The sequence below is a fragment of the Perognathus longimembris genome, chromosome 3 (genome assembly GCF_023159225.1).
Source record: "Perognathus longimembris pacificus isolate PPM17 chromosome 3, ASM2315922v1, whole genome shotgun sequence".
Taxonomy (NCBI): Eukaryota; Metazoa; Chordata; class Mammalia; order Rodentia; family Heteromyidae; genus Perognathus; species Perognathus longimembris.
The window spans coordinates 110444344-110470855 of NC_063163.1; the positions used below are offsets into that span (position 1 = coordinate 110444344).

At 37.0% G+C, this 26512-nt stretch overlaps 1 protein-coding gene across 2 annotated transcripts in view; it reads right to left on the reverse strand.

Annotated features, from left to right (window-relative positions):
* Gucy1a2 (guanylate cyclase 1 soluble subunit alpha 2) overlaps nucleotides 1–26512 on the reverse strand; it is a 217989-nt gene that overhangs the window by 105007 nt on the left and 86470 nt on the right. For both annotated transcript variants that reach the window (XR_007210533.1, XM_048343770.1), the window contains exon 5: nucleotides 1457–1942. Coding sequence is in view for 1 of the 2 variants with exons in the window: in XM_048343770.1 (XP_048199727.1) it covers nucleotides 1457–1942 (486 nt within the window). In the remaining variant the exon portion in view is untranslated. The remainder of the gene's footprint in view (nucleotides 1–1456; nucleotides 1943–26512) is intronic.

Here is a 26512-nt window from a genome sequence, read left to right on the forward strand (position 1 = left end):
AACTAAAATAGTAATTATGTGTTTACTAAACACATAATTCTTTTACTAAAATAGTAAGTATGTGTTCTATCTATGAGAGAATTCCTTTCTCCAAGAAGATACAACTTCTGTAGCATAATATGAAACCTACAAAGTAAAATGAGCTCTTTCCAAATCTGATTTTGTGTTAATCATACTATAGAAAGCAGCAGGTCTACACAGATCAGTAAAGAAGAAAACTTAAACACCTACAGTTCACAATTTATATGAAAGGTGATTACTATCCTTCATATTTAAAAAAAAAGCCACTTACTCTAACACTGTTTAATCCATATGAAATTTCACGTAAACTTGCAGTTACTTATTAGGTAGCTCTGGGAATAAATTACTCAATATATTGCTATGACTTTAACAAGAAATGAATAGTTTGCTACATCATCAAATCAATAAATGCTGGTCGTTACCCATTTTGAAAGGTTTGTTTTTCCTTTTTTCACATTTTATATTAATATTAACTACTTGTACAAGGTGGGGGGATTATTTTGACATGTATGTACATAGTGTACCTTGGTCAAACTCACCCCTCCTTCACTCTCCCCTTCCCGAACCAATCTCGATAAGCTTCAATGTTCCATTTTTACACATGCACATCAAGTAGGTTGATTACTTTCATGCTCCTTTGCCCTTCCACAAGTCTCCATACTCTGGGCAGAATGTGTTACCATTCCTGATGTCCATGTGTTTTCAGTATATGTTAATTACTCAACGGGTTTCCCGGGCTTATGCTCGTTTTCCCCATCTTTCATACCCTATTATTCAATAGTATTCAGTGATGCCACCCTGCCATCTCCACTCACAGATGCCATGTGTGTTGGTACTGTTCACTCCCTAGCATCCTCTTTCTTTACTATGTAACTTGAAAAAGATTAAGGTATTTCCTTTGAAAAAATCATCAGTCATTCAGGCAGCAGCCAGAAAGACCTACATCTATTCATTTAGAACTAAAGGGATCTCAGTTAATGGGTGGTGGTGTAGACAACTGTGTGTAACCATGGTTTAACCAATAAAGCCATGCATATTTTAGTGTATTTCCTTTTAACTCTCAACATGAAATTTGTCATTGACATGGGAGATGCATTCTCTAAGCAAGATGTTTGGCTCAACGGTGCCTAGGATGACTGTAAGTTTAATTTTTAATAGTAATACATTTAGAGAACTATGTACAAAGGTGTTTTTTTTCTTATTGAGAAATATAACAATTCACGGCATCCTTTGTGGGTTCTATAAACTGACTCATAGTGCAAGTTTACTCACTCATAAAGCAGCCAATCCTACATACTGTAGAGACATTTCTGAATTAAAGATACTTAGGGCATTTGCTCTGAAGTTTAAGCTACAAGCATATCCTTACAACTTACTGGAGATGACAATTTTCTCTGAAGCAGGGTTCATGTACCGGCAACTAAACCCCCATTACCTTGTAAATATCCAGAAATCCACACTGGTGGTCAAATCTGGTGTAGAGTTCGTTCAGCATGCTGATCACCTGCATGGGTGTACACTGAGCACAGATGGCGGTGAAACCAACTATGTCGGAAAAGAGCATGGTGACATCATCAAACTTCCGGGCCTGCACCTGCTGCCCTTGCCACAGCTGCTGGGCTACATCACCAGGGAAGATGGAGTACAGCAGATCCACCGTCTTCTTTTTCTCTTCTTCCAGTGCCTGGTGAGTTCTTTCTAAAGTGGCCTTCAATTTATCCATCCTCTTCTTCAAGCCGTCTTGAGCTTTTGCTTGCTCACCCACCAAGATGACATCTCGGGTAGCATCATGAATAGGGATGTCTGAGAGATGCAGGCCTCGGCCCATGAGCTCATCCAGCTTGTCCACACATGGGGAGCCCAAAAACAAAATGGAATTTGATTCGGGGACATGGATCATCTGCCCCTTGATTTCCATCACCTGTGAAATCGACATGGAATTCCTGTCAGTGCTCATCCCAAAGAAAGTTGCACAATAACAACAACAATAACAATTGATTTGATGAACAAGCAATGCTTTGTTAACTCTACTGACTTACTCTGTTCGTACAAATAAGCTTTAATCTGATACACCATCAGGGTATACAGCATGGTTTAGCACAGAGACACAATTGCTGTGCCTGTCCTTCAGCCAAGTTCTAAAGATTATAGTGAAAAAAGAAATGAAATCAGTGAAAAAGGAGACAGGAAAACAGGTTTTCTTCAGGATGGAAGTACTCCCAGGTACATGATAGAAGCGACTTCTGGAGCAATTCCAAACCTTTCTGTTTGCTTAATAATATTAGAATTAAGATAAATCCATCTGGCAAAATAACTACATTTAACTGTTATTAAAATAATCCTCCTTTCGAATAATAAATCCAGGAGATTCAGCTGAAGCACAATAATTGTTTGGCTTTATGTAAGTCATTTTTTAATCAGTCCTAGTCCAGGGAAAAAGTAGCCGTTATTGCACTGACTAGCTTAGCAGACAATTCAACTTTTCTAACGCTTTAAAAAAAATAACCCACATTTCAACAAAACAAATACTAGAAAACTGGCACTTAAAGGTGGGAAGGTCAAAGGGAAGTGGGGTAAAGGAATGAAGTGGGAGAGAATGCACTCATAAAAGTCAATCCATATCCTAAGAAATTGTCCTAGGAAAATTGAGGGGAAGGGTGGGGATTAGGAGAGATGGGGAGAGAATGATGAAAGGGGCAATATCGATCAAAATATACTATACGTATAAAACTGACATGATAATGGCAAACCCTCTGTACAATGACTTAGAGATCATGAAAAGATAACTTAAAACATACAAGTAAAGTGAAACTGTTACAATCTCACAAATAATAAAAATCAGGTGTCTTTTAATGGGTACTGTCAGAAAAATAGCATGTTCATAAAGTAATTTCACACACACATTCAAATTAGGATAGTTAAATAAGATTTTTTAAAATCTGAGTACTAATCATTTATTCTATGACCTTTCCCTGCAGAAGAGAAACTGAAAGAAAGTATGACTGACTCTGTGGCTTGGACAATATATCAGTGGGCAGGGAGGAAAGGAGTGTGGTGTAGGGCAAGACTAACCAACTATGGTTATTTGGGCTGGACTTGCCTTTCAGCACACATGGCTGGCTAGGAAGCTGGCTGTAATTACAGGGAAGAAACAGGTTAAGAGCAGCCTAAGGAGGCTAGGACATCGTGTCAACTATGTCACTTGCACTGCCACCCAGCAGGTGCTCAGGGCATTCGTTTCCCTTTATGTTTTCATAGCATGACATCGCTAGGCTGTTGGTGGACCAGGAAGAACAGCAAAGATGGAGGGGGGGGTGCTTTTAAAATCTACAAACACATCCCATCTTGTTCACGCATACCATTTACCAAGATCTTATTTATATAAGGAAATAAAAAAAATATTGAATCCTCACGAAATGATTACTTTGGAACGTTTCTGCCAGAGTTCAGTATTTCAGTCTTAGCACGCTCAACATCGATTCACTGAAGTATATACTGGATGTTTTCTATTTACTTGTTCTATGTGATAGGGATGACCAGATAAAATGTGGTTCCCCATTTCGAAGTCACAAAAACAAATCTGCCCAGGCCAGACAACAGAGCGCAGAAGACCTCAATTTCCCACGTAAGGTGGACTCACAAAGGACAGCAGGCTGCGGTCTAAGTCCTAAAGACATAACTGTTCTAGAAAGTGCTTTGGGATTGTCTTTATACATGCCTTCATGGAAGGGCTGTAGTTAATAACACATACTTTCTCATTGTTAGATTATTAGGATATTAAAGGCAGAATAAAGAAGAACATGTAATCTATACTCCTATCATTAAAAATAATAAAGATTTTTCATAAAAAAAGGACAAAACATTTTTATAAGCTTGTGGCAATCCTCAAAATAAGAACCACTTAGGATGATGGATTAAAACCTTCTATTCCCTCTCCTTCCCCCCTCTCTTCTTCTCTCCTTAATTTTTCCCCCTCCCTTTGCTTCTTCTTCCCTCCCTTCCTCTCCCTCACTCCCTCTCTCTCCTCACATTTCTTTCCAATTATTTTCTTTTCTCTTCTCCACTTCACTTCCTTTTTCCTTTCTCTCCTTTGCCCTTTGTACGTCTGTTTTATTTCCCTTCTCCTTCCTTTTGGAGTTTATCTGTCCTTCCTTCCTATTTCTCTTTGTTTCCCTCCCCCATACTAACGCATGTATTCCACTGTCCATCTTTCTCCCCACTGGCTCTTTTCTTTTTAGACATCTTTTCTTTGTGCTTACTGACTTCCACATTTCCTATCACAAAAGGGCCTTTCTCCTTTGCTTCTCTCTATTTAAAATATGGAATCACTGCGTTTGTATAGTGTATGTCCATAAATGATTACATATGTAATTTGTTACATGTAATAAAATTTGAGTATCTTCAATATACAAGGAAGCTTTTATTGTTGCATCCAAAATTTAACACAGAGCTGGTTACCACTGACTCACATCTATAATCCTAGCTACTCAGGAGGCTGAGATCTGAGGATTGTGGCTCAAAGCCAGCCAGGACAGGAAAGTCCATGAGTCTCTTATCTCCAATTAACTACCAGAAAGCCTGGAGAGGTGCTATGGTTAAAGTGGTAGAGTGCTAGCCTTGGGAGGAAATGTTCAGAGATAGCACTCAGGCCCTGAGTTCAAGAAGAGCAACCAAGGGGCTGGGAATATGGCCTAGTGGCAAAAGCGCTTGTCTCATATACATGAAGCCCTGGGTTCGATTCCCCAGCACCACATATATAGAAAATGGACAGAAGTGGCGCTGTGGCTCAAGTGGCAGAGTGCTAGCCTTGAGCAAAAAAAAAAAGAAGCCAGGGACAGTGCTCAGGCCCTGAGTCCAAGGTCCAGGACTGGCAAAAAAAAAAAAAAAAAAAAGAGCAACCAACAAAAAATGTTTAAGACAGCCAGGAGCTGGTGATTCATGACTGTAATCCTAGCTACTCAGGAAACTGAGATCTAAGAATCACAGTTCAAAGCCAGCTGGAGCAGGAATGTCCATGATACTCTTAAATGCCCCAAAGCCAGAAGTAGTGCTGTGGCTCAAGTGGTAGGGTACTCGTCTGGAGAAAAATAGCATAAGGACAGTCCAGGTCTTGCAAAAAAAAAAAGAAGAAGAAGAAGAAGAAAGGTTTAAGACAATAATGATGTTCTTCATTAATATGTAGCTGTTATTTGATTTTTTGACATCTCTTCAGAGTTCACAGACTCGAGGAGGAAAAATAATATTCATCATCTAAGCTAGAGAAAAGAGAGAGAAAGAAAAGGTAAAATAAATAACTTCTTTTAAATATATTTTTCACTGGTACCTTTTTTTTCCTTATCTTGTAATGGGCATATTCACCTGGAGCATTTGTATTTCTCTCATATATGCATTATGATTGTAATCAGAATATAATCTAAATCATTTTTCTTGAATACTTTTTGTTTTACTACAATTATAAACTAAATCCACATGATTTACATTTATTACCTTAGCAATGTGGGAAACTATGATAGGACCTACATATTTTTATAGGGAAGAAACAGAATTGTGGAGCACTGCATAATATGAAAATCTTTCTAAGGTCTTATTACATGCTAAATTATAATAAAGTTTAAATGGAATAACACAAAATGTGTAAGAAATATAATATCCTAAGACCTATCATATTTCCAAAACTAGCAAACATAATAAAGGGGATTAATTAATTCTAGATTTCAGTAAAGAGTTAAAAGTCATACTATTAGAACCTGTCAGGCTCTGCTAAGCCACTTGCTTTATTTCTATATTTCTGTCTAAAAGTATCTGAAATGAGAATTTTTACTACCTCTCGCAATAATTAGAAGGTGAGTATGTATCTTATAATTGCAAATATTGTACATTTAATGTTTTTGTGTTGGTTTGGGACAATGAGTCTTTCGATATAATTCTACAAGTACAGGCAATAAAAGCAAAAGTATGCAAATGGGATTACACCCACAAAATTATCAACAGAATAAAGAGCTAAGCTATAGACTTGTGTACACAGCAAGAAACCTGAACAAGCTCATTTCTAAATTCTAGCCCAGGGACCAGTGGATAGGGTTAGAGAAGCTCTTCATAACTCTCTTCCAGATTAGTCTAATTATATTGTCGTTCTCATTAATATATGCCCTATAGGCTGATGTCTAGGCTTAAACTAAATTTCAATCTATTGTTCCTAAATCTAAAACTTTGCTTACAGAACTAATCTGCAAGTGGCTTTCTGCTCATTCAACATTAATCTACGTGAATTACAACTTGGTATCCATTTTTCTCCCTTTGAAATTAAGACTGCATGTATAGCTTACATTCCCCTCTCTTTCAAAAGCTTTCAAGTTACACTGTAAAGAATCTAAATGTTTTCTTAGATCGGAATGTTCCCAAGTCATGTATAAATTAGCATATGATTTGATAAGATACTGTGGGGATAAACTCACTTAAAATCATAATCTCTGGAGCAAAAATAAAAAAACAAAACATAAATTTGAGACTTCATTCTCTTCTGCTTTTTCCCTTAAAATGTAATCTGATTTAATTTTTCCATAACTGAGTCAATAGGAGTCAATCTAAGAATGGAGAGTGAAAAACCTTACGCTATGCATCCAAGTTCCAGTAACACAGAGTCACGACCAGAACACAGGTGTGAGCACCTTGAGCAAATCCACTAACACTAAAAACCATCTGAAAACATTGTGTGTGTGTGTGTGTGTGTGTGTAAATGTATTATGGAAAGCCCTCAGGAAAACACTATTGCACCTTGTATGAAGACTCTGCCTTGTATAGAATGTTTAACTCTTTTCCTTCTCATGAGAAACAGATGGCATAGCCAAACAGCGACTCCACAGCTTTAAAACGAGAACCATAAAGTAGCAAGAAATCAGTAGACTACTATCCCAGGATATTGGTAGGCCATTATCCTGCGCCTATATTTATATAATTTGTGTGTATAATGTATGTATAAATATATGTATAAAATTTGTATAAGTATATGCAGTATATAATTATATATATATGTATATATATATATAATTTGTACAACACTGCTGAGCTTAAAATAGGTAAGGAAAAAATATCAAAATGGCCTAAACAAAACCAAAAGCCAAACCCTTGACCTAAAATCTTAACTGTAGGCTGTAATTGCCAACTCTGGGTAAGTGAGCTTGAGGGTAAGACATGGCATTGCATTAGCAGCCCAGAGGGGCAGCAGAACCTGAGATTCCTGGACTCAACTCTGGGCCTGGGAAGCACTAATGCAGCCATACATCTTCAATGCCCCCGAAGATCTCTGCGGATACACCTGACCCTTCTCTACGTGGAATACAGCCCTAATTTATGCTCTAGGGTTTTCCTCAGAAAGAAATAAAGTCAAATCATCAAACAGTCACCAAATATTATATATATGATTGTACATTGCATATATATGTAGATAAAATTCACATGTTCATTTATATATTAATGGATAAAATGTGAAAGCAAGAAAAATCTCAGAAGCATTTTGAGAGGACTAAATAACCTGGAAATTAAATACATTGTATATTTGTTTCCATAATGATATATCCATATCTAAGTTTCACTAATAATTGACAAACCAAACCATAAAATAAAACAAAATCCACTTAATAAGCAACCAGAATCCATGAGCAATTCACCTAATCTACCGTAAGCCATGTGTTATCATAGACTTTTATCAAAACCAGAATCTGTTACAGGAAAAAATGTTCCTATCTTCTTCATGCTTTAGGGTATGTCTGTTCTATAAACCATTTAAAATGAGCTACCAAATCCATTAAGCTTGAACACTGGCTAAGAAATCATTCCTTCAAACACATCCATCTACCTAAAAGCTAAGATATTTCCCTCTCATATGCACCAATAATATTGATAATCAGGAGAGAAAAGGCATTTTTGATTGTAATCCTCTTCTTTTCTCTATTAATACCCATCAAGGCTATCATAAAGGAGAAAGAGACACTCAGAAGAATAAGAATGTGGAGGAACAGATGATTGACAGGATCACCAGTACTTCTGACAGTGTTCCTGTGATGTATTTTGACAATAAATTTTCTATGAAGTGATAGTGTCTGAATAAATGCTTCTAACTCAAGAGGCATTCTGTGTCTTTGCCAGTTGGCTACAATTCAGAGAAATACATATTGGCCAGGAGTTACCATTTCCAGAAAGGCAAAAATAACTGTATTGTTCTAAAAGCATCAATAAGCCCAGCAAAAGAAAATGAATAAAGAACATATCCAGATCAGCTAAGTGCATGCACTGTATTTCTTAAGTGTCAATATAATTAGATGGTGCTTTCTGCATTACATATCGGCAATAATCAATTTTAAATGGTTCTGTCTTTAAAGACAGTGACTAAAGAGCACTGCTATTAACTTCCTTACAAAGATGTTTCTTACTTTGATAGTCAGCAAAACCTGACAGGAAATAAGAACAGTTGCTTTCTTATACAACAGTAAAAATTTAAAACAAAAAACTTGGAGAAAGTTTTGAAGAAAAGAAAAAGAATGCCTTTCTGTGCTGATGTTTCAGAAAAATTCCAGGAGTAGACGATAAAGCTTTAGTCCAAAAACTGATCGCCATTGGAGTGAGTGGCTCATACTTGGGATGCTTTAACATTTCAACAACTTTAGGGTAAAGACCTTTTTGGAGGATGCTTCAAGGGCAGCCATCATATAAAGAATTCAAGATCGTCATTGTTTGTATTTCTTATTTGGCTGGCATTACTTCTCCTCTGTATTCTGGAATCTGTGGGCATAAGTAGTTTTAGCTTCAGGCATGTATTTAAATTTCCACTTTCCTATGGACATGAAAACCCAGGCCTTATAATCTCACACCCTGTTTATATACTGTTGTTTTCCTGAAAACATAATAGAGGAAGAGAAAACATCTCCAAAGGATTTATTTTCATCGTTTTTTAGATAGTGCATGTACTTTCAGATTAGGAATATGTAAAAAAAAAATAACCCAGGAAATAGTTATTGTCTGAAAAATTTAATAGAAAAGGTTGTCCATATTTATTCATGTTGATCTTCAATTTGGCTATTCTCTATAGAGATTAAAATTGAAAACTTACTCTGATCCGAAGCTCTGACAACATTAATTCTGTATTTTTTCTCGGCTATCTGTCTGTGACTCACTACTTTTTGATTACTATTCCTTCAAAATATTTACAGTGTGCTTCTTGTATCTCATCACCAGTATTTACAGGCTCAAAATTACCTGTTGTGTTTTGTTTTGTTTTGTTTTGGGGGGTTGTTTTCTTTAGGCCTTGTGGTCAAAGCAGAAAAACGTGAAAACCAAGACTGTATACTCTTCTGATCTTTTCCAAGATCATTGCTATGTCAGGCATATTTTCAATAAACCATGTTTTGCTTAATGTCTCCCTAGGCAACAAAGGCTGTAATTTCCTTATACGAATGGGTCTAATAGGATTGCAGTGAAAGGGCTCATTGTGCTACAAAGGATTGGCTGAGGACCTGATGGAGAATAGGGTATTATCTCTCGCTCATATCACAAAACACTGCTGCTGGTGATTCTCTCAAATAAGTCAACTTCATTGCATCATTGTTCAAGTTACCTTTCAGATAAACACAGGGGGAGGGGTAGGGGGTGGGGGGAGGGAGTAACCCATAGGTAGAAAGGAATGACAAATCCATGCTATCCACAGGTAAACCTTGCCCCATGCTGTTTTCATTCACTTATTAGAATTACCACTCTCAATCCCCAGACATTCAAAATGTATTCATCTTTGTTTTGTTTTTTATGCGTGCTAAGTACATGTTCTACCCCTAAGCTATAACTGTAGCTCCTTCCTTTTCTGCAGAAGAAATATATATTTATATAACAATATGTATATAGTTTAAACTTCAGTATACAGTTTTTATTTTTATTTATTTTATTTATGTGGTACTGAGGAATCAAACCCAGGGCCTCATGCATGCTAGGCAAGCACTCGATCACAAAGCCACAGTCTCCGCCTTATTATGTATATTATGTACAGCATTTATTGGGTACCGTATGGTTTTTGTGTATTTCTTTGTGGTACTAGGGAACAAACCAAGGGCCTCACTAGGTAATGTTCTGCCTTTGAACTCCACCCCAATATCATACATAATGTTTCACTGTCAGTGAAGTGGGGCAGGGCTTAAAGAGCACATTACACCAGAGAAAACTAGACTAACCTGGGCCAGGGGTGTGTTGTTAATATAGAAAGGCTAGGTGCAGTAAAAGGGCCTGTGAGGGGCTTTTTATATAATGTCTTGTTTAATCCTTGAAGTAATTCAAGGTGAATAATGGTATCCTGTCTTTATAGAGGAAGGTAACTGCTCAAGGGTACACATCATTTATAGGAAAGTTACACTTTAAACCTAGATGTAAAAGCCCATGCTCTTTCTATAATTCGAAGAAATAACTGAATCTCACAAAAAGGGATATCTCTCTCATGGTCTTGGATGGAGGTCCCTATTGGCTTTCTTCATAAGTTACGTTGCTCTTGATTTTGATATCGGATAAGGAATGGTAGAGGATGAATTGGGATTTGGGGCCATATTCTTCTAGCTCCCATAGTCAGAAAATTCCATCTTTGAAAATGGAATTGCCTCTTCTTCCCTAAACATTCTCATCTCTGGCTGTGCATTCAAGTCACCTAGAGATGATGCTTTACAATACTTGCAATCAGAATCCACCATGATGAAGTAATTAGAAAAGAGGTTAAGTTATATTTCATGGAAACAATGTTCTCTTTCTGTGTAAAGCAATGCCCCCCCAAAAAAAAATCCTGAGAGAGATTTTTAAAATATCATTTTCCTATATTAATTAATGTCTAAGTCATTAAGGTATGAGATTTATCATTTATACCGACTTTAATATTGGAAGTGGGTGTTTCTTCTTATTTTAAGAGAGAGAAACATACCCAATGCTTAAGCTCTATGGGTAAATTATTTTTGCTTTCCATTAAGATCATTTTTGCACTCTTCCCATTTCTCTCCTGTAGTTGAAGAAGCTGAAGAGGAAGCTGTCGTAGGTACACTTTGTATTCCTGTTGTTCATAGGAATATCTATCCATCCTTGCTATACTTTTCTCTTATTGCAATGCACTAGACAGGAAAAAGTGAAGGCCCAGGAAATTCAGGGCAGCTAGAGAGCCTTTTCAATGAGTTCACAGTGGTGCCTAAGAAGAGCAGGGTAGCGGCTGGGAATGTGGCTTAGCGGTAGAGCACTTGCCTAGAGTGCATGAAGCCCTGGGTTTGATTCCTCAGTACCACATAAACAGAAAAAAATGGAAGAGGTGCTGTGATTCAAGTGGTAGAGCGCTAGCCTTGAGCAAAAGAAGCTCAGGGACAGAGCCCAGAGCCTGAGTTCAAGCTCTGGAACTGACACACACACTCACACAAAAGAGCAGGGTAAAATTAGGAAATCACCATATACCCCTTGGGTCCATAATAATATAATCATTGATCCAGGTAAGGCTCACAGATGATTCTAAACACATTCAATGAAAGGTATGGGAGAATACAGTCTCTCCACCTCATCCATGTCATCAACCTAGTGATCTCTTACTAGTTACTAAATAAAAGTTCCCTTTTTCATGAAGAGATAAGCAGCCAACCTCTCATAAAACAAGTGATCTAAACTAATCTGAAGAAAAGTCTAAAATATGTCCCTTGCTATGATACAATAAGAAGTCTAAAACCGCACCTGTGCAGTGTTCTTCAAAACACACAAAAATACAAACATTCAACATGAAAAAATAAACCAAAAAAAATCAGATTGCAGATTTGTGAATAGGAAACAAGAAGTCATTTTGAATAAAAGATGAGAAAGAAACCTGAAAACTAAATGCAATACTTAACCACATTCTAGCAAAGATAAGCTACAAATACAATGCTGGGGATGTTGGTTTTTACCAGTTAATGTCCATCCCTTCCTCCTCTCCAGCTAACCAGAAGCATCTAACAATCTATTTCTTGTTGCCAGATATTTACTTCTTCTGGAAATTTCATACAAATGGAGTCTAATAATCATATTTTCACCTACATGTTTCAGATCATTTTAAAGCTTAAGTCTACTTTGTACTTGGAGTTCATTTTTATTTATGATATAAATCAGGAGTCCAGGTTTACAGCCTGTTGTCTTCACACTATGCATGCTTTCTTTTCTGAACTATCTTGATACACTTTTCAAAAATCAAGTGACAATAAATGTAAGAATTTATTCCAGATCTCAGTTTTCCCATTGATTTATGTCTGTGGCCTCGAATATTGTGGCTTCCCAAAAAAATCTTGGAGTTAAAAATTGCTAGGCTTTCACACTTAAAGAATGTTTGGGTGCCTTGAATTCCATACAAATTTTAGGACAAGTTTGTAATGTTTTTTAGATGAAAAAGCAGCTAGAATATTGGTTGAAAGTATAGAGACTGTAGATCATGTGGGCTAGTGTTAACAATATTAGTGTTCACAATAGTAGGTCTTGAAATCCATAAATCGAGTGGAAAAAAACATAGAAAAGCAAAAACAAAAAAAATTTACAACTAAAAGATAAAAAGATACTTAACTTCTCCAATAATACTTTGTAGTTCTTTTGAGAACAACTCTTGAACTTCGTTGGCTCATTTTTTCCAGTTTTTTGTTTTGTTTTGATACTACTAAAAATGGAATTAAGTTTTCCTTTTTGCTTTATCTCAGGTAATGTATAGAAATGGAGTGCAATTTATATTTGGTACTGTGGTCTTTTTTTCCATTTGTCTGTCTTTATTTTTTTATATTCTTTAAATACTTGGACACAGGGGTTTGAATTCAACATATCAATATATATGTCAATACATTTCTCCCCTTCTTCCATCTGTCTCCACCCCATCCATCTCAAATTTCTAGTTTCATTTTCACGTGTTACATTAACTATTATGACTGCATTCACCCACCTCTTTGCATCTGTCTGTATTCCCCCTCACTTAATGATATAGAGATCGTCTATTCTTCAAAATTCATAAAGCTGTTTATTAATTGTATTTTTGCAGTCTGTAAGCTTTTTCCAGCACAGAATATCATTTCAACTGAGAACAGTGTGTTATCCTCCTTTTCCAATGTGAATGACATTTGTACACATTCCCTATAAAAATGCCCTAGCAAAACTATCTAGTTCAATGACAAATGCAGGCAAGCAAGCTTGTATTTTCCCCCAAATTAGATGGAAAGCATTTCAGTCCTGTGAAGTACTCATTTATCATTTTATTAATTATTAATTCACTTTTAATTATTTGCTATTATTAATTTATTATTCATTCACTATTAATTACCATAGGAGTTACCATATTAATTACCATATGAGACTGTGAGTTTATGCAAGATTCAACGTACTCAGTTGAGAAAGTCACCTTTCTGTTTCTAATTTGTCAAAAGTTTTGTCATAAAAAAGTGTCTGAATGTCAACTGCCTTTTTCTGTATCGGCAGACAATATTATGGATTTTTTTTCCTTATTGCATTAATACTATGTATTGGTTGGTTTGGCAATGGTGAAAGAAACCTAGTACTCTGGGGCAAACACCTGCCATTTGATTAGCTGAGAATTTTGCACCGTTATTTCTGAAACTGTATGGTCTTTGTTCCGGTATCAGGGTAAAACTAGCCATAAAGACATTTTGAAAGTTTTTCAGTTCTATTTTTTCACTAAAGCTCCTGAAGGCTGGTTTGAATTCTTCTTCAAATGTTTGTAGACTTTACCAGTAAATCTTGAACACTTGTTTGTTTCACTGTCATTTTATATAATACAATCACAGAAAGAATCATAAAAAAAAAAAACACTGAAGAACTGGGTGGTTTTTCTCTTACTGATTCTGCAACTAAGAAGCTATACAACTTTTGACAATTTCCTTGTCTGTAATCTAAAGGTAGAAACACCAGGTCTATCTATTTTCAAGGATTCATTTTTAAGATTAAGAAAAATGATCGATATAAAAGGCTTTCCACAATGAGAAAGTACCATCCTTCTTTTTCCTAATACATTTATTATTTCTTGGCTATACCATAAAAAATTCTCCCAGCGGAGTGTCAAAATATCCATTAAGTGTGTGAGAAACAAGCCTGGCATATTAGTCTTCATCCCCAGGGTAAAATCACATAACTCACAGGGTGTACTGTGTGAAATACCCACAGCAATGACGCCTACAGCAGCGTGCACCAAGCTCCTCTTTCTTCTAAATCCTGCAGCAGCCAAAAGAAAACACTTAGAGTGCTGTCCATTCCCCTACTTGGTGATTCCCTTGTCTTTAGGGGAATTCAACCATGGCTGGGGACAGGCATTCATTTAAACTAAGCAGTTTAGAATCGTACCTGTAGTGCTATTCACTGCGAAGGAAACAAAAGACAATTTTCAAATAGATGGCATGTTTCCCCTAAAATGGACCACTTCCTGCCAAAGAATTACCTAAATGAGCTACTACATATGCATCTCTATCCCTGAATGTAGCATTAAGCTGGTTAACTTACTTATTTCTCTTACCTTGAGAATAAAGTTAGGCTCTGTCTTAGCTAGAACTACTGTAAGATAATGTTATAACCTTTTATATTCTGGAGGCTTGGAAGGCAATCGTCAGGATGACAGCAGGGGTAAGCTGTTGGGAAGGACTTTCTTCCAAATTTGATTCGATTTTACTTTTTTACTGTAAAGGTGAGGCACGCAGGGATTATGGTGATGCGGGTAAGGTCGTGAATACATTTCTTTTTGAACAGTGTCATCATCTTCTTCATTCTCACCCATCTCCCACCCCTGACTTAACCCCGCCTCCCTGTAAGTCATAAAGTTCACTTCCAACAGAGTGTCTGGTGATTATTAAAGAAGAAAGCCTGAAGACACTTTATTCAAGTCATCTATTTTCACAAAGTATCATGGAGATAGAGGGAATGCCATACACTTAGAAAGTAGACATTTAAATTGACAAAGTAGGGCTGGAGGCATGGCTCAAGTAGCAGAATATCTGACTACCAAGTCATTAGAGGCTCCAAGTTCAAACCCCAGCACCACCAATACATGTGTGAGCCTCCTTCTGTAATCATTCTTTAAGGAACGACTATTCACTGTTAACAATAATTTGACTTATTGTGGACATAAAGTTAATGAATGAATTCAGATATGAAAGGTAGATTACTGTGATTGTCAATGTTCTTATCTAAAATTAGATTGTTAGACATCTAATTGTGAACAAAGGTTTTTCTAAATTGATAGCTTTAAACTATAAATCTTGTATTATTACTTTTATTTTTAATTTATTTGTTTGGAGTTTTTCTCATGAAATTTCCTAACATTAAACTTTTTTAACCAATGTAAAGTAATGTTTCATACTCCACTGAGTCCATCACTCGTGTTAATTTGTTCTGCTGAATATTATACATATATTAGTCCTATCCTATTAAGAAATAAATTACAGCAAAGAACATAGTGCCAATAAAATCTACAATGGATTTGATTAATGACTAACTCCATAAAAGTTTATGAGGCATCTTTCAGGCAAAAGTCATAATCATAAGATTCGATTCCTCAGATTCTTGATCTCAAGAAAGTTGCACTTAAAAACTAAAATGGGGCTGGAGATGTGGCTTAGTGGTAGAGTGCTTGCCTAGCATATATGAAGCCCTGGGTTCGATTCCTCAGCATAACATAAACAGAAAAAGCCGGAAGTAACACTGTTTCTCAAGAGGTAGAGTGCTAGCCTTGAGCAAGAGAAGCTCAGGGACAGTGCTTGGGTCCTGAGTTCAAGCCCCAGGACTGGCAAATAAATAAATAATAAATAAAACTAAAATAAAAGTTGAGTGCCAATGGCTCATGCTTAGTGTCCTAGCCACTCAGTAGGCTGAGCTCTGAGGATCCCAGCTGGAAACCATTAGGCAAGAAACACTGTGAGATTCTTATCTCCCATTTGCCCACTCAAAAGCCAAAAATGGAGCTGTTGCTCAAGTGGTAGTACACTAGCCTTGAGCAAAAAAATCTAAAATTCTGAGTTCAAGGTCCAGGACCAACACACACACACACACACACACACACACACACACACACACACACACAGTCCTAAGATTTTATGGAAAATAATGATAATAGTAATGATCCTAAGTAGAAAGTTGATAACCTGGCACTATAAGGAAAAGTTTCTCCTGATTCAGTACAAATAAATGAAATAATATACATTTAAATTAGTTATGACAGCATCTAAGAAGTAGAAGATACCATTACTCATGCGATGAACTACTGAAGTTGATGTTTAAAGAACCAAACTGTACTTCAACTTTAACGTTATGGATTGAAAGAGTGATTATATATCCACACTGCTCTGCTATTTCACATAGAGTCTCCTGATCATAAAAGTCTCAAAATTCAGGGTAATATTAGAACATTGGTTTTTAATAGCATAATAATGCTTCCAGAGAATAAACATGAGCTGTTTTTAGTATTTACTTCTATTTCATAGATTAAACCTATGCTCAAATATATACATGTATTTATATATGTGTGTATAGATATTTATACACATATATATTTATGTCAGCTGTCTCCCTATGAGCCTTAATCCTTCCCACAGCACTGGGCTCCATATACAACTTAACCTCTGTCAGCCAAGAATGTCACAACTCTAGCTAACAAGTTGCAGGCAAGCTCTTAGAATAAATGCATTCCCAAATGCTGAAAGCAGATATACATGTAAAAGAATAGCAATTAAAATTAGAACTTCCTCATCAGATATTGTATCACTTAAGCTTAAAATATAGTAATTGCCATTTTTTCCCTTCAACAAACAAGCTATTAAAAATGAAATGCTCAAAATCAAATATGGAAAAATTACCCAAGTATTTTTTAATCCTGTTCTCTCTCATTTCCCTGTTTTATTCCCTTAACAACACTTACCATTATCTAAAATTAGCTTTTATTCTACTTTTAAAAATTGAGGTATAATTTGCACGTAGTAAAAAAAAAATCATTTGCAGTGTGCAGAAAAGCATGTCTCCATACGAAATTATATGTGACATAACAAAACTGACAAACTCATAATGAAGAGAAAAGAAAAAAAAAAAAGCAAGTGTTAGGACAGCTGTTTGCCTTTCCTTCTTGATAAGCTCTCTACAAAAATCTGTATTTAAGGACAAAAGAAAGGAAATTGGGAAGGTAAGCGCTGGATCCTCCTCCTTTGATGATGATGATGATGATGATGATGATGATGATGATGATGATGATGATGATGATAATGCTACCTTCATCATTCCGGCCATTCCAGAGGCATCAGGCTCTCTCTGGATAGCTCTCAAATGTCATGTAACTTTTCATAAAGAAATAGCTGCTCCTTTTGTGTGTTTCCTTAAGGAATCCAGAGATGTGTGTGTGCACACATGTGTGTATGTGTGCGTGTGCATACACATGGGCCAATCTTAGAGCTTGAACTGAGGATCTAAGCACTGTCCCTGAGCTTGTGTGCTCAAGGCTAGCACTCTACCACTTGAGCCACAGCTTCTGGCTTTTTCATAGTTAAGATAAACATCTCACGTATTTTCCCACCTGAGCTGATCTTGAACTGTGATCCTCATATCTCTCAGCCTTCTGAGTAGCCAGGATTACAGGCATGAGCCTTTCAAGGGATATTTAACGCTTGTGTTTGAACTTCAGGAATATCTAGAGATGGGAGTGACAATTGCTTTCTCCCTCTGGCAACAAATGTACCACCACTTTGCTAGATTTTGGAGATGCTACTCAAACCAGCTAGTTGAGGCAAGAATTTCTCTGGGTTTGGATGAAAGACAAGAGAGAGATGGAGAAAACTTGTCAACTGCCCTGCTCACAGATCTCTGGTTTGACTTCAGATGTATTAGGACAAGAAATCCAGGAAGGAGAATTTACACTGCTTCTATACTTTCAAGTTCTTAAAGAAGGGTGTCTTTGGGAATCTAAAAGCTATGTTTCTTAAAGCAAGGGGTAGAGAAATCTGCAGGTATGGGACATTCGGGAATCTCCTGAGGTCCAGCAATCAAGGTGGTTCTGACTGTTTATGGCTATAGTTACCTACTCAACATGCCTCAAAGCCAAGTAGTTGTGACAGCATTATAAAACTCTTCTCAATTCCTTTTTTGCTAACTAATTTTAATATGGAAATACCATGTCCCAATTATTTCTGTAATGCCACTTATAAGTAAAACTTGGGCAGTCTGCCTTCTTCAAAGAATGAGGAGACCAGTATTGACATAAAATTTCAATAAATCAAGAAAGAGAAATAGACACAGCATCTATATCACTTTGCAAAGAATTGCCTCTTGGTTACATAACTTACTGAAAAAAAATGTTTTAAGAAAATTACTATGGAAAACATCTCAGCATGTGGTAGTACAATGTAATCTTCAAATCTTTGTTAAAATCTCATTTATTGGACTGGGAATGTGGCTGAGTGATACAGTACTTGCCTGGCATGTATGAAACCCTGGGTTCAATTTCTGGGTACTGCATAAACACAAAACTCTGGAAGTGGCACTGTGGCTCAAGTGGTAGAGGGCTAGTTTTGAGCAAAAAGAAGCTCAGACACAGGGCCCAGACCCCTAGTTCAAGCCTCAGGATTGGCAAAATATGTGTGTGTATGTAATTTATTGGACACCATGCATTTAATAAAATCTTCGAAGATATTTCTAGAAAAAGTATCTCTGTATTCCTTATAAACACCCTAAGACTTTTTAAAAATTTTATCACTACTGAAATATGAGTATGATACACACTAGTAATAAATTGAATCCAGATATGGGGTTGACTCTATAATTCCATAAACAAAAAATAGAAGAGTTGGGTTTCACGGCCCCCACAACAGTAATGAAAGTCATTCCTAAAAATAAAACCAAAAACTTTTATTGATAGTGCCTTTAGAACACGCTGTTTTCAGAGAGTTTCATGGCTCATCAAGTTATTGGGAGGCCAGGGTTACTCCCTCTGCTGAGATTCAAGGTGAAGAAACGGAGGGAAAAATCGGAGACTTGGGGCCAAATTTCCGAGAAGATTCTCAGAGGGCCCTGGAGCCTAACTGTGGGCTATAGGTGTTGTATAGTAGGCTCGGCTCTTGACTGGAAGTGACAGATGTATCACTAAATAAAATCTAGGTGAATCATGAAGAAAATACACTGGATAATAACCCATGTAGGAAAGGCTTCGGTGTTAATCATCATCTGAGCCAGTGTTAAAATCATATCTCCAAGACTAAGACTATTTTCTAACCAGCCTCAATTTCCTCTGCATGGCCTGCAAGGTTAGGGGACCTCTCTCTACAGGTGACTCTTGGCAGATCCATATTCAAGTTTTACTACTTTATCCACACCGGCACAGAGTGGTACCTCATCCTCAGAAGTTCTACCACCAGTCCCCCTTGACTGGAGTCATGTTGTAAGACAAATATAGAGAAGTCATTGCTCTGATTCTGATTACCCATTAAGAGTAGAGGTGGAGAGCTCACGCCTGGCATCCTAGCTACTCAAGCGGCTGACATCTGATTATCTTGATTCAAAATGAGGCTGGGGAAGGAAAGTCTGTAAGACTCTTTATCTCCAAATGAACTATCAAAACAGCCAGAAGTGGATCTGTAGTTCAAGTGGTAGAGAGCTAGCTTTGAGCAAAAAGAAGCTCAGGCACAGTACCAAGACCTGAGTTCAAGCCACAGGACTGCCAAAGAAAAGAAAGAGAGAGGGAAGGAAGGAAGGAAGGAAGGAAGGAAGGAAGGAAGGAAGGAAGGAAGGAAGGAAGGAAGGAAGGAAGGAAGGAAAAAAAGAATAAAATAACAAAAAAAGAATAGAGGTAGAGAAAGGGCAAAATCTGTGGAAAGGATGGGATAACTTTTTTCCAGTGGCACAAAGCATAGATGCTACTAGATAAGCAAGAGAGAGAGAGAGAGAGAGAGAGAGAGAGATTATAAATATAGTCCTTTCCCTTTAGGAACCAACCACATCTAATGTGGCTCTTCACACTAATGTTCAAGATAATTAGGACTTTGTGGCCTTGGGACAATCCAAAAGCCACATTGCAGGTGACATTCCACTATAATTAGCAAGCTGAATCTTTTTCATCCAATTAACTATTGACCCGAAAGCATTAAAAGCTCCAGGTAGCATGTGTTTAAAGTAAATATTCAAACTGACATAAGTATCTTCCACCTAGGGGGGGAAATGACTAACCTCACAAAGATTAGAATTAATGAAGAAAATGTATAACAATGTCAAAAGAAGTCATTTATCATTCCTAACATAAAGTTACTTTCATAGAAACAAGATTTCTTTAACTGAGAAAAAGGAGAGGCCCTTGAATAAAAACAGCCACTGAAATAGAAATATTAATTGAGATGAAGAGAAGTGAATGAGGAAGTAAAGAAAAATACTGACAACTAGAGTCAAATACTTGCTTCAGAAAACTAACAGGAAGGCAGACACTGTGGCCCACACCTGAAATCCTACCTAATCAGGAGGCTGAGATCTGAGGATCCCAGTTCAAAGCCAGGCAGTCAAATCCAAGAGACTCATCTCCAATTAACCAGCAAAGTTCTGGGAGTGAAAGTTATGGCTTAAGGAATAGAAATGCCAGCCTAGAACAAAAAGGCTATGCAAGAGCATGAGACTCTGAACGAAAGCCCAGTACTAGCACCAAAAATAGAAGAAAGGAAAGAAAAGGGAAGGGAAAGGGAAAAGGGAAGAGAGAGGGAAGGAAAGGAAAAAGAAAAGGGAAGGCTATGAGAGCCATGAAAGACAACAGTGCTTGTGGTTCAAAATCAGATATAATATGAACTTACTGACCTATGAAAAGTTTCATAGTTGCAATTCCAATCCAAGCATTAATCTCCCCATATACACTATGTCTAACAATATATATACATATATATATATATATATACATACACACATAGAGAGAGAGAACTAGGAAAGGTACCACATGAAAAATTACCCTTGTCAGTCTTGCTGCCTTCAAACTTCTTCACTAGGCTGCCCAACAAATCCTATAGATTAATCCCTTAGAAATAATATTTTTACAATACTGACCACTTCTTTAAAACCTGGTAGGGTCCCTGGTGTTAGTTACATCCAGTCTAAATCTCCTGTCCTGGATTTCAAAGTGTTTTATAACTTACACCTGCCTTGACAATCAATTCCACTTTCCATACTCCTTAACAGGTTCTTTATATGTCATTTTCTTCGCTTCCTATGCAGCTACACTTCTGGTGATGATTTCTACCTCCAGAACTTTCCTCACAACAATTTTCCATGGTGGGATAAATAATAATGGTCCCCAAAAGACCCCCGTGTACTATCAGAATCTTTGAATTGTTATCTGGCATGGTAAGGTGATTTTGTGCAATCAAATAATATCATGAGATGAGGACATTATTCAAAATTATCTAATTGGAACCAGGCAATTGTAAGAAGGAAACTCTGTTTCTCAGGGTTCATTTTGAGATATAGAAAAGGACTACAAGCCAAGGGAAGGAAGCAACCTCTAAATAATTGCAAAGAAGTGTATTTTTCCCTTAGAGACTGTTTGGTCTTTAGGAAAAGAAAGCTGTCCTACTTAAACTCCCAAGCCTTAATTATGACAACACCCCTCCCCCATCTCATTTCAGACTCAGATAGTCAGAGCTGTAAGATAATAAATGCGTGTCGTTTTTAAAATACTTGGTTGTGAAAATGAAACAAAAGCAATAAGAAACTATTAAAGTCACCAACTACCTCCGATAAATATTATTAATATCCACTAAACTTTTCCTTATAATGGACAAGTTCCTTACCAAGGGTTTCACGGAAAAGATTCTCCTTTTCATTTTTTTTAATGTGTTATCTCAAGTAGAACTCTAAACCTTTTGAGAGAAGGGATCACTGAGCTAATAAAGGTTCACATTCTCACTTGTGGACAAAATGTGCTTTTCTATTTGTGTATAACATTCAATAAGGAAATGGTTCATACTAGGCAATCAGTTAGTAACCATGGGACTTAGTAAAAAGACAACCCACAGTCTTCATTCTGTGGAACAATATCTTGGGAGGGATAAAACATATATGCAACAACAAAGTCAATGAAAATCCAGAACAGGCTAAGTTACAGAGTCAACCAAGAAAAGCTTAAAGAGTTTAGGTAATCAGGTTGCTGGGGAATTCAAAAAAAAACCTTACGGAAGAAATAGACACATTGACCTGCTTTAGCCTTATTTTGTCTATTTTGTCTCTATTTTGTTGACACCAGTCCTTCCTTTTTTTCCCTTCCTTTACATTAATCATACTTCTTGAATTATTTTCTGGTGTTTTCATTGATTTGAGGATTACCTCCTTAAGAGAGAAATCCTGATGGATCACCCTGAAATGCCTCTGTCTCTCTTTGTATTCTTTATCCTTTACCATGATCTATAGTTCAGTGTCTAGTGAAAGATTTCACTAGCATACTCGAACTCTTTCATTATAGAAAACTATTATCCTTCCAATGAAACATACTGGAAACATTTGAGGAACCTTGGTGTTGAGCTCCTGTCTGTGCTCATGAACGTGCATCTATACTACCAATCGACCTAATTTTAAATGTTGATCTGAGCCAAGCACTACTGGCTCATGCCTATAATCTTAGCTATTCAGGAGGCTGAGATCTGAGAATCACAGTTCAAAGGCAGCCAGGGAAGAAAAGTTTGCGAGACGCTTATCACCAATGAACCACGAGAAAACTGGAAGTGGTGCCATGGCTCAAAGTGGTAGAGCACTAGCCTTGAGTAAAGAGCTAAAGAACAGCACCCAGGCCCCCAAGATCAAGGCCCACAATCAAATAAATAAACAAATAATCGTTGATCTGCTACAGCTAAATTGTATAATAACCAAAACCCACAATCGGATTAATTTTATACATTATCTGAACTTCCTTCTTCAAAATGTACTAGAGCTTTCATTCAGGTGTCCAACAAATTGGGAAGGACAGATTAAACAATATTTAGCACAGGGCCTTTGCTATGCTAAAGTACCTTGTGATTGAGAATCCATAGGAGACCAGAGGAACCATTCTTTCAGAAGTTACTTTGCAAATGTTCGTTTCATTGTTGTGATGTGTTTTGTTTTGTTCAGATTGCATTCTTATGAACGATTTTTGCAGTGCCAATTTGGACAACATCAGAAAATCCTGAGGCCACTGAAATTTTAGGTTTAGTGCTTTTTAGCTCTTTCTTTAACTAGCTGTTCAACTAAGGCTTCTGGATTGTAGTAACTCCCCATTGTTTAATTGAAGGGGATAAATTAGATTATCTCTGAGGTTTCTTCCGGCTCTAACCTTCCATGATTCTATTTCCCCGAATTAAACCTAATTGTCCAGTGGTTTGGACTGTGATCAGACATGGACAACTTTCACTTCCAATTCTACTTGATTCTAGAAAAGACACTTTCCTTTTAGAAAGTTAGAAGACTCACAGAACTTTGCATACATTTGCATACAGGGTCAATGGCAGATACATTAGCTATTCCACAAAGGTTGAAAGGATGAATGTATCACAAAACAGTCTCATTATTAGTTGTAGAATTGAAATCATGCTCGATAGATGGGTACACCTTAGAAAGCCTGACTTCATGAATTAGCGTGTTTTTAATTGACTTACAGGGAGCCTATTAAAACTCAGAGTGGTTTTATACTTCAGTTGAATCCACAGAACTAGCAACCAAGTACCTTATAGTGTTGATTCCTCATTCAACATTATTACAAATTCCAGGCACCCATGGTTCACGCCTGTAATCCTAGCTACTCAGGAGACTGAAATCTGAGGATCAGGGTTTGGAGCCAGCTGAGGCAGGAGTCCATGAGATACTTAACTCCAATTAATCACCAGAAAGCTGGAAGTGGAGCTGTAGCTCAAGTGGTAGAATACTAGCCTTGAGCAAAATAGCTGAGGGACAGTCCCCAGGTCCTGAGTTCAATCTCCAGGACACATACATACATACACACACACACACACACACACACACACACACACACACACACACACACACACACACCTCAAAAATTACTTGTAGTAAAGAACAATAATGGATATCAAATAGTCCATCATCCACCTAAGAAATAGAATGTTGCCAGGACAGGGGCCCCTGCAATCTTCCTTCTCACCCCAGAGGTAATCCCAAGACAATGCAATAGTAACTAAAACAATAAAATCCACAAAATGCAACTAATTCTAGAAGATTGTCCTCAATAATTTCATATATCGATTTTATTGTTCTAAATGTTCTCTGCATGAATACATTTCATATGACTAGATTCTGGAAATGTTAATCACTGATTAAGGATATGATACATATCATTATATAATTCATATGGAAATGAGAAGAGGAAGGCACAAATGTCATCACAATATGTGAGAAGAGTTCTAGCAATGGCAATGAGCTTAGCTGGATGATTAACTTGCCCACTACTAGAAATCCTACCAAACCAATTAATCACCTTTCTTCCCTTTCCCCTTTTCCTTCTTTTTCTTCCTTCCTTCTTCCTTCCTTTCTTCCTTCCTTCTCTCCTTTTCCCTCTTTTCCTTCCTTCCCTTCTATTTTTTCATCTTAAAAATATTTTGTTGCCAAACTAAGGAAATGAAAATCAACTCAGCCTTTCACACTCCATTTCAGTCTATAATATCTAAAAGTGGGAAGTGTAGAGACTCAGGGTCAAAGTAGCCCAAGTTTTTAATCTAAGGTTATTGCCAAATAACCATGCTAATGAGAAAACACTGGGAGAAAGGATGGAGCTTACATGGTTCCAAATAGAATTCTGCACATATATATAATTATTCAGATAGTTGCCAACTGTGTGCTTCACCTTTCTCCAATAGGTCCAGTTCCCAAAATGTGCTTGGATGAATTTAATAAAGTCAAGATTTATCACAGGCTGCTGGAAACTGGGGTGAGAGGTGAAAGGGAAGAAAGAGGAAAACACTGTTGGAACCAGCATTAAATTATTGTTTCCCAATGGTGAGAGTAAGATGAATGTGCATCATAGGATTTTAAATGTCGAGTGCACAGGGACACAAAGCTCTCCCCTGAGACTGTACAAATCTAATATACCAGAAAAGTCTCAGGACTGGAGAGCTGGCTATGGATATTTTGTCATACCTAATAGTACCTACCATTTTCTCACTATTGTTTCACAGAAAACTCCACATGTCAAAAACTCTGTACTCATTGTCATGAAAATTTGCCCCCCCTCGAATAAAATTTGTCCTCCAAGGGGGAAATCAATGATATACTAAGGAATGAAAGAGTATAAGACTGTAATCAACTTGGGCTTTTGGTTAGAGATATAACATTAAGATTTTACCAGCACTGACCCCCCGCCCCAGTTATAATACAAAGCCATGTTGTAAATCTCACAATTTCTTAGTTTCACAATCCTTTATACAGTCATTCCAATTCTCATTAGTGAATCACAGGAAAACTCACTGAGAGTCACCATCTAGTTAATTAGCAAATTTTTCAGGACCTCTCTGTCATCTTCCTGTTTGTAATGAGCCTGTGTTTAAAGAAAAATGGTTATCTGTCTGTGATGATCCATACTGAAGACACCCAGATAAAGTTAATTATTGCTACGACAAATAGAGCAACACTTCATAGCCATTTATGTCCATTCTGTCCGGTGCCTACAATGCATCTGTTAAGGCTGAACCATCAGAAGACATTCCCATATCCTACTTTGGAATCCTAACAATGTGAAATGCACCTTTCTTCTTTATCCTTATATTCAAATCAGACAACCAGTAAGCAGACTTCTGGATATATTATTCTCCAGATGCACAGCCTGTACAGATCACATTTTCATGTGAAATTTATGTCTATCTAAAACACTTATTGACTAAAGAAAGAAAATCCCTCTGTGTACTTAGTATGTAACAAACACTGACTGTATTCGATGCTGGGGATTCAGTTGTGATTAAAGCACCATGACTTTTTTTTACATTCAGAAGAGCTGAATGATGGTATGGGACAGATGTTCACAGAAGATTCTACTACTCAAGATTTGGGAAAGGCTTCACTTATATGAGTAAGGATGAAATTTAGATGTAGATAAGTAATTGGAGATACCAGGTTAAGATTCAACAGAAGAATTTTTTTTCCAGACAGAAAGCATCATGCACACTTGCTGGGATTGAGAAGGCAGTTTCTTCCATTCTTATATAGTTCCCTATATGTTTGTTCAGTAATCAATCCATTAGGACTCCTAATAGGAGTCCTACAGGAGACACGATGTTCAACTCAATGATCCATGCAAGTACCTGGTGGTCATAGATTCTTGGCTTCGTTTGCCACACTGACCTTTTCTTCTCTCCACTTCCGTGACCTGACTGTAGATACGTATGTATCATCCATACATCTCAACATCTCACTGCCATCTTTCCCATTCATAAAAGACAACCCCTCCAACTGTCCCTTGTGCTCTAACATGGTACTTAAGCCTCCAGTCCTTAGG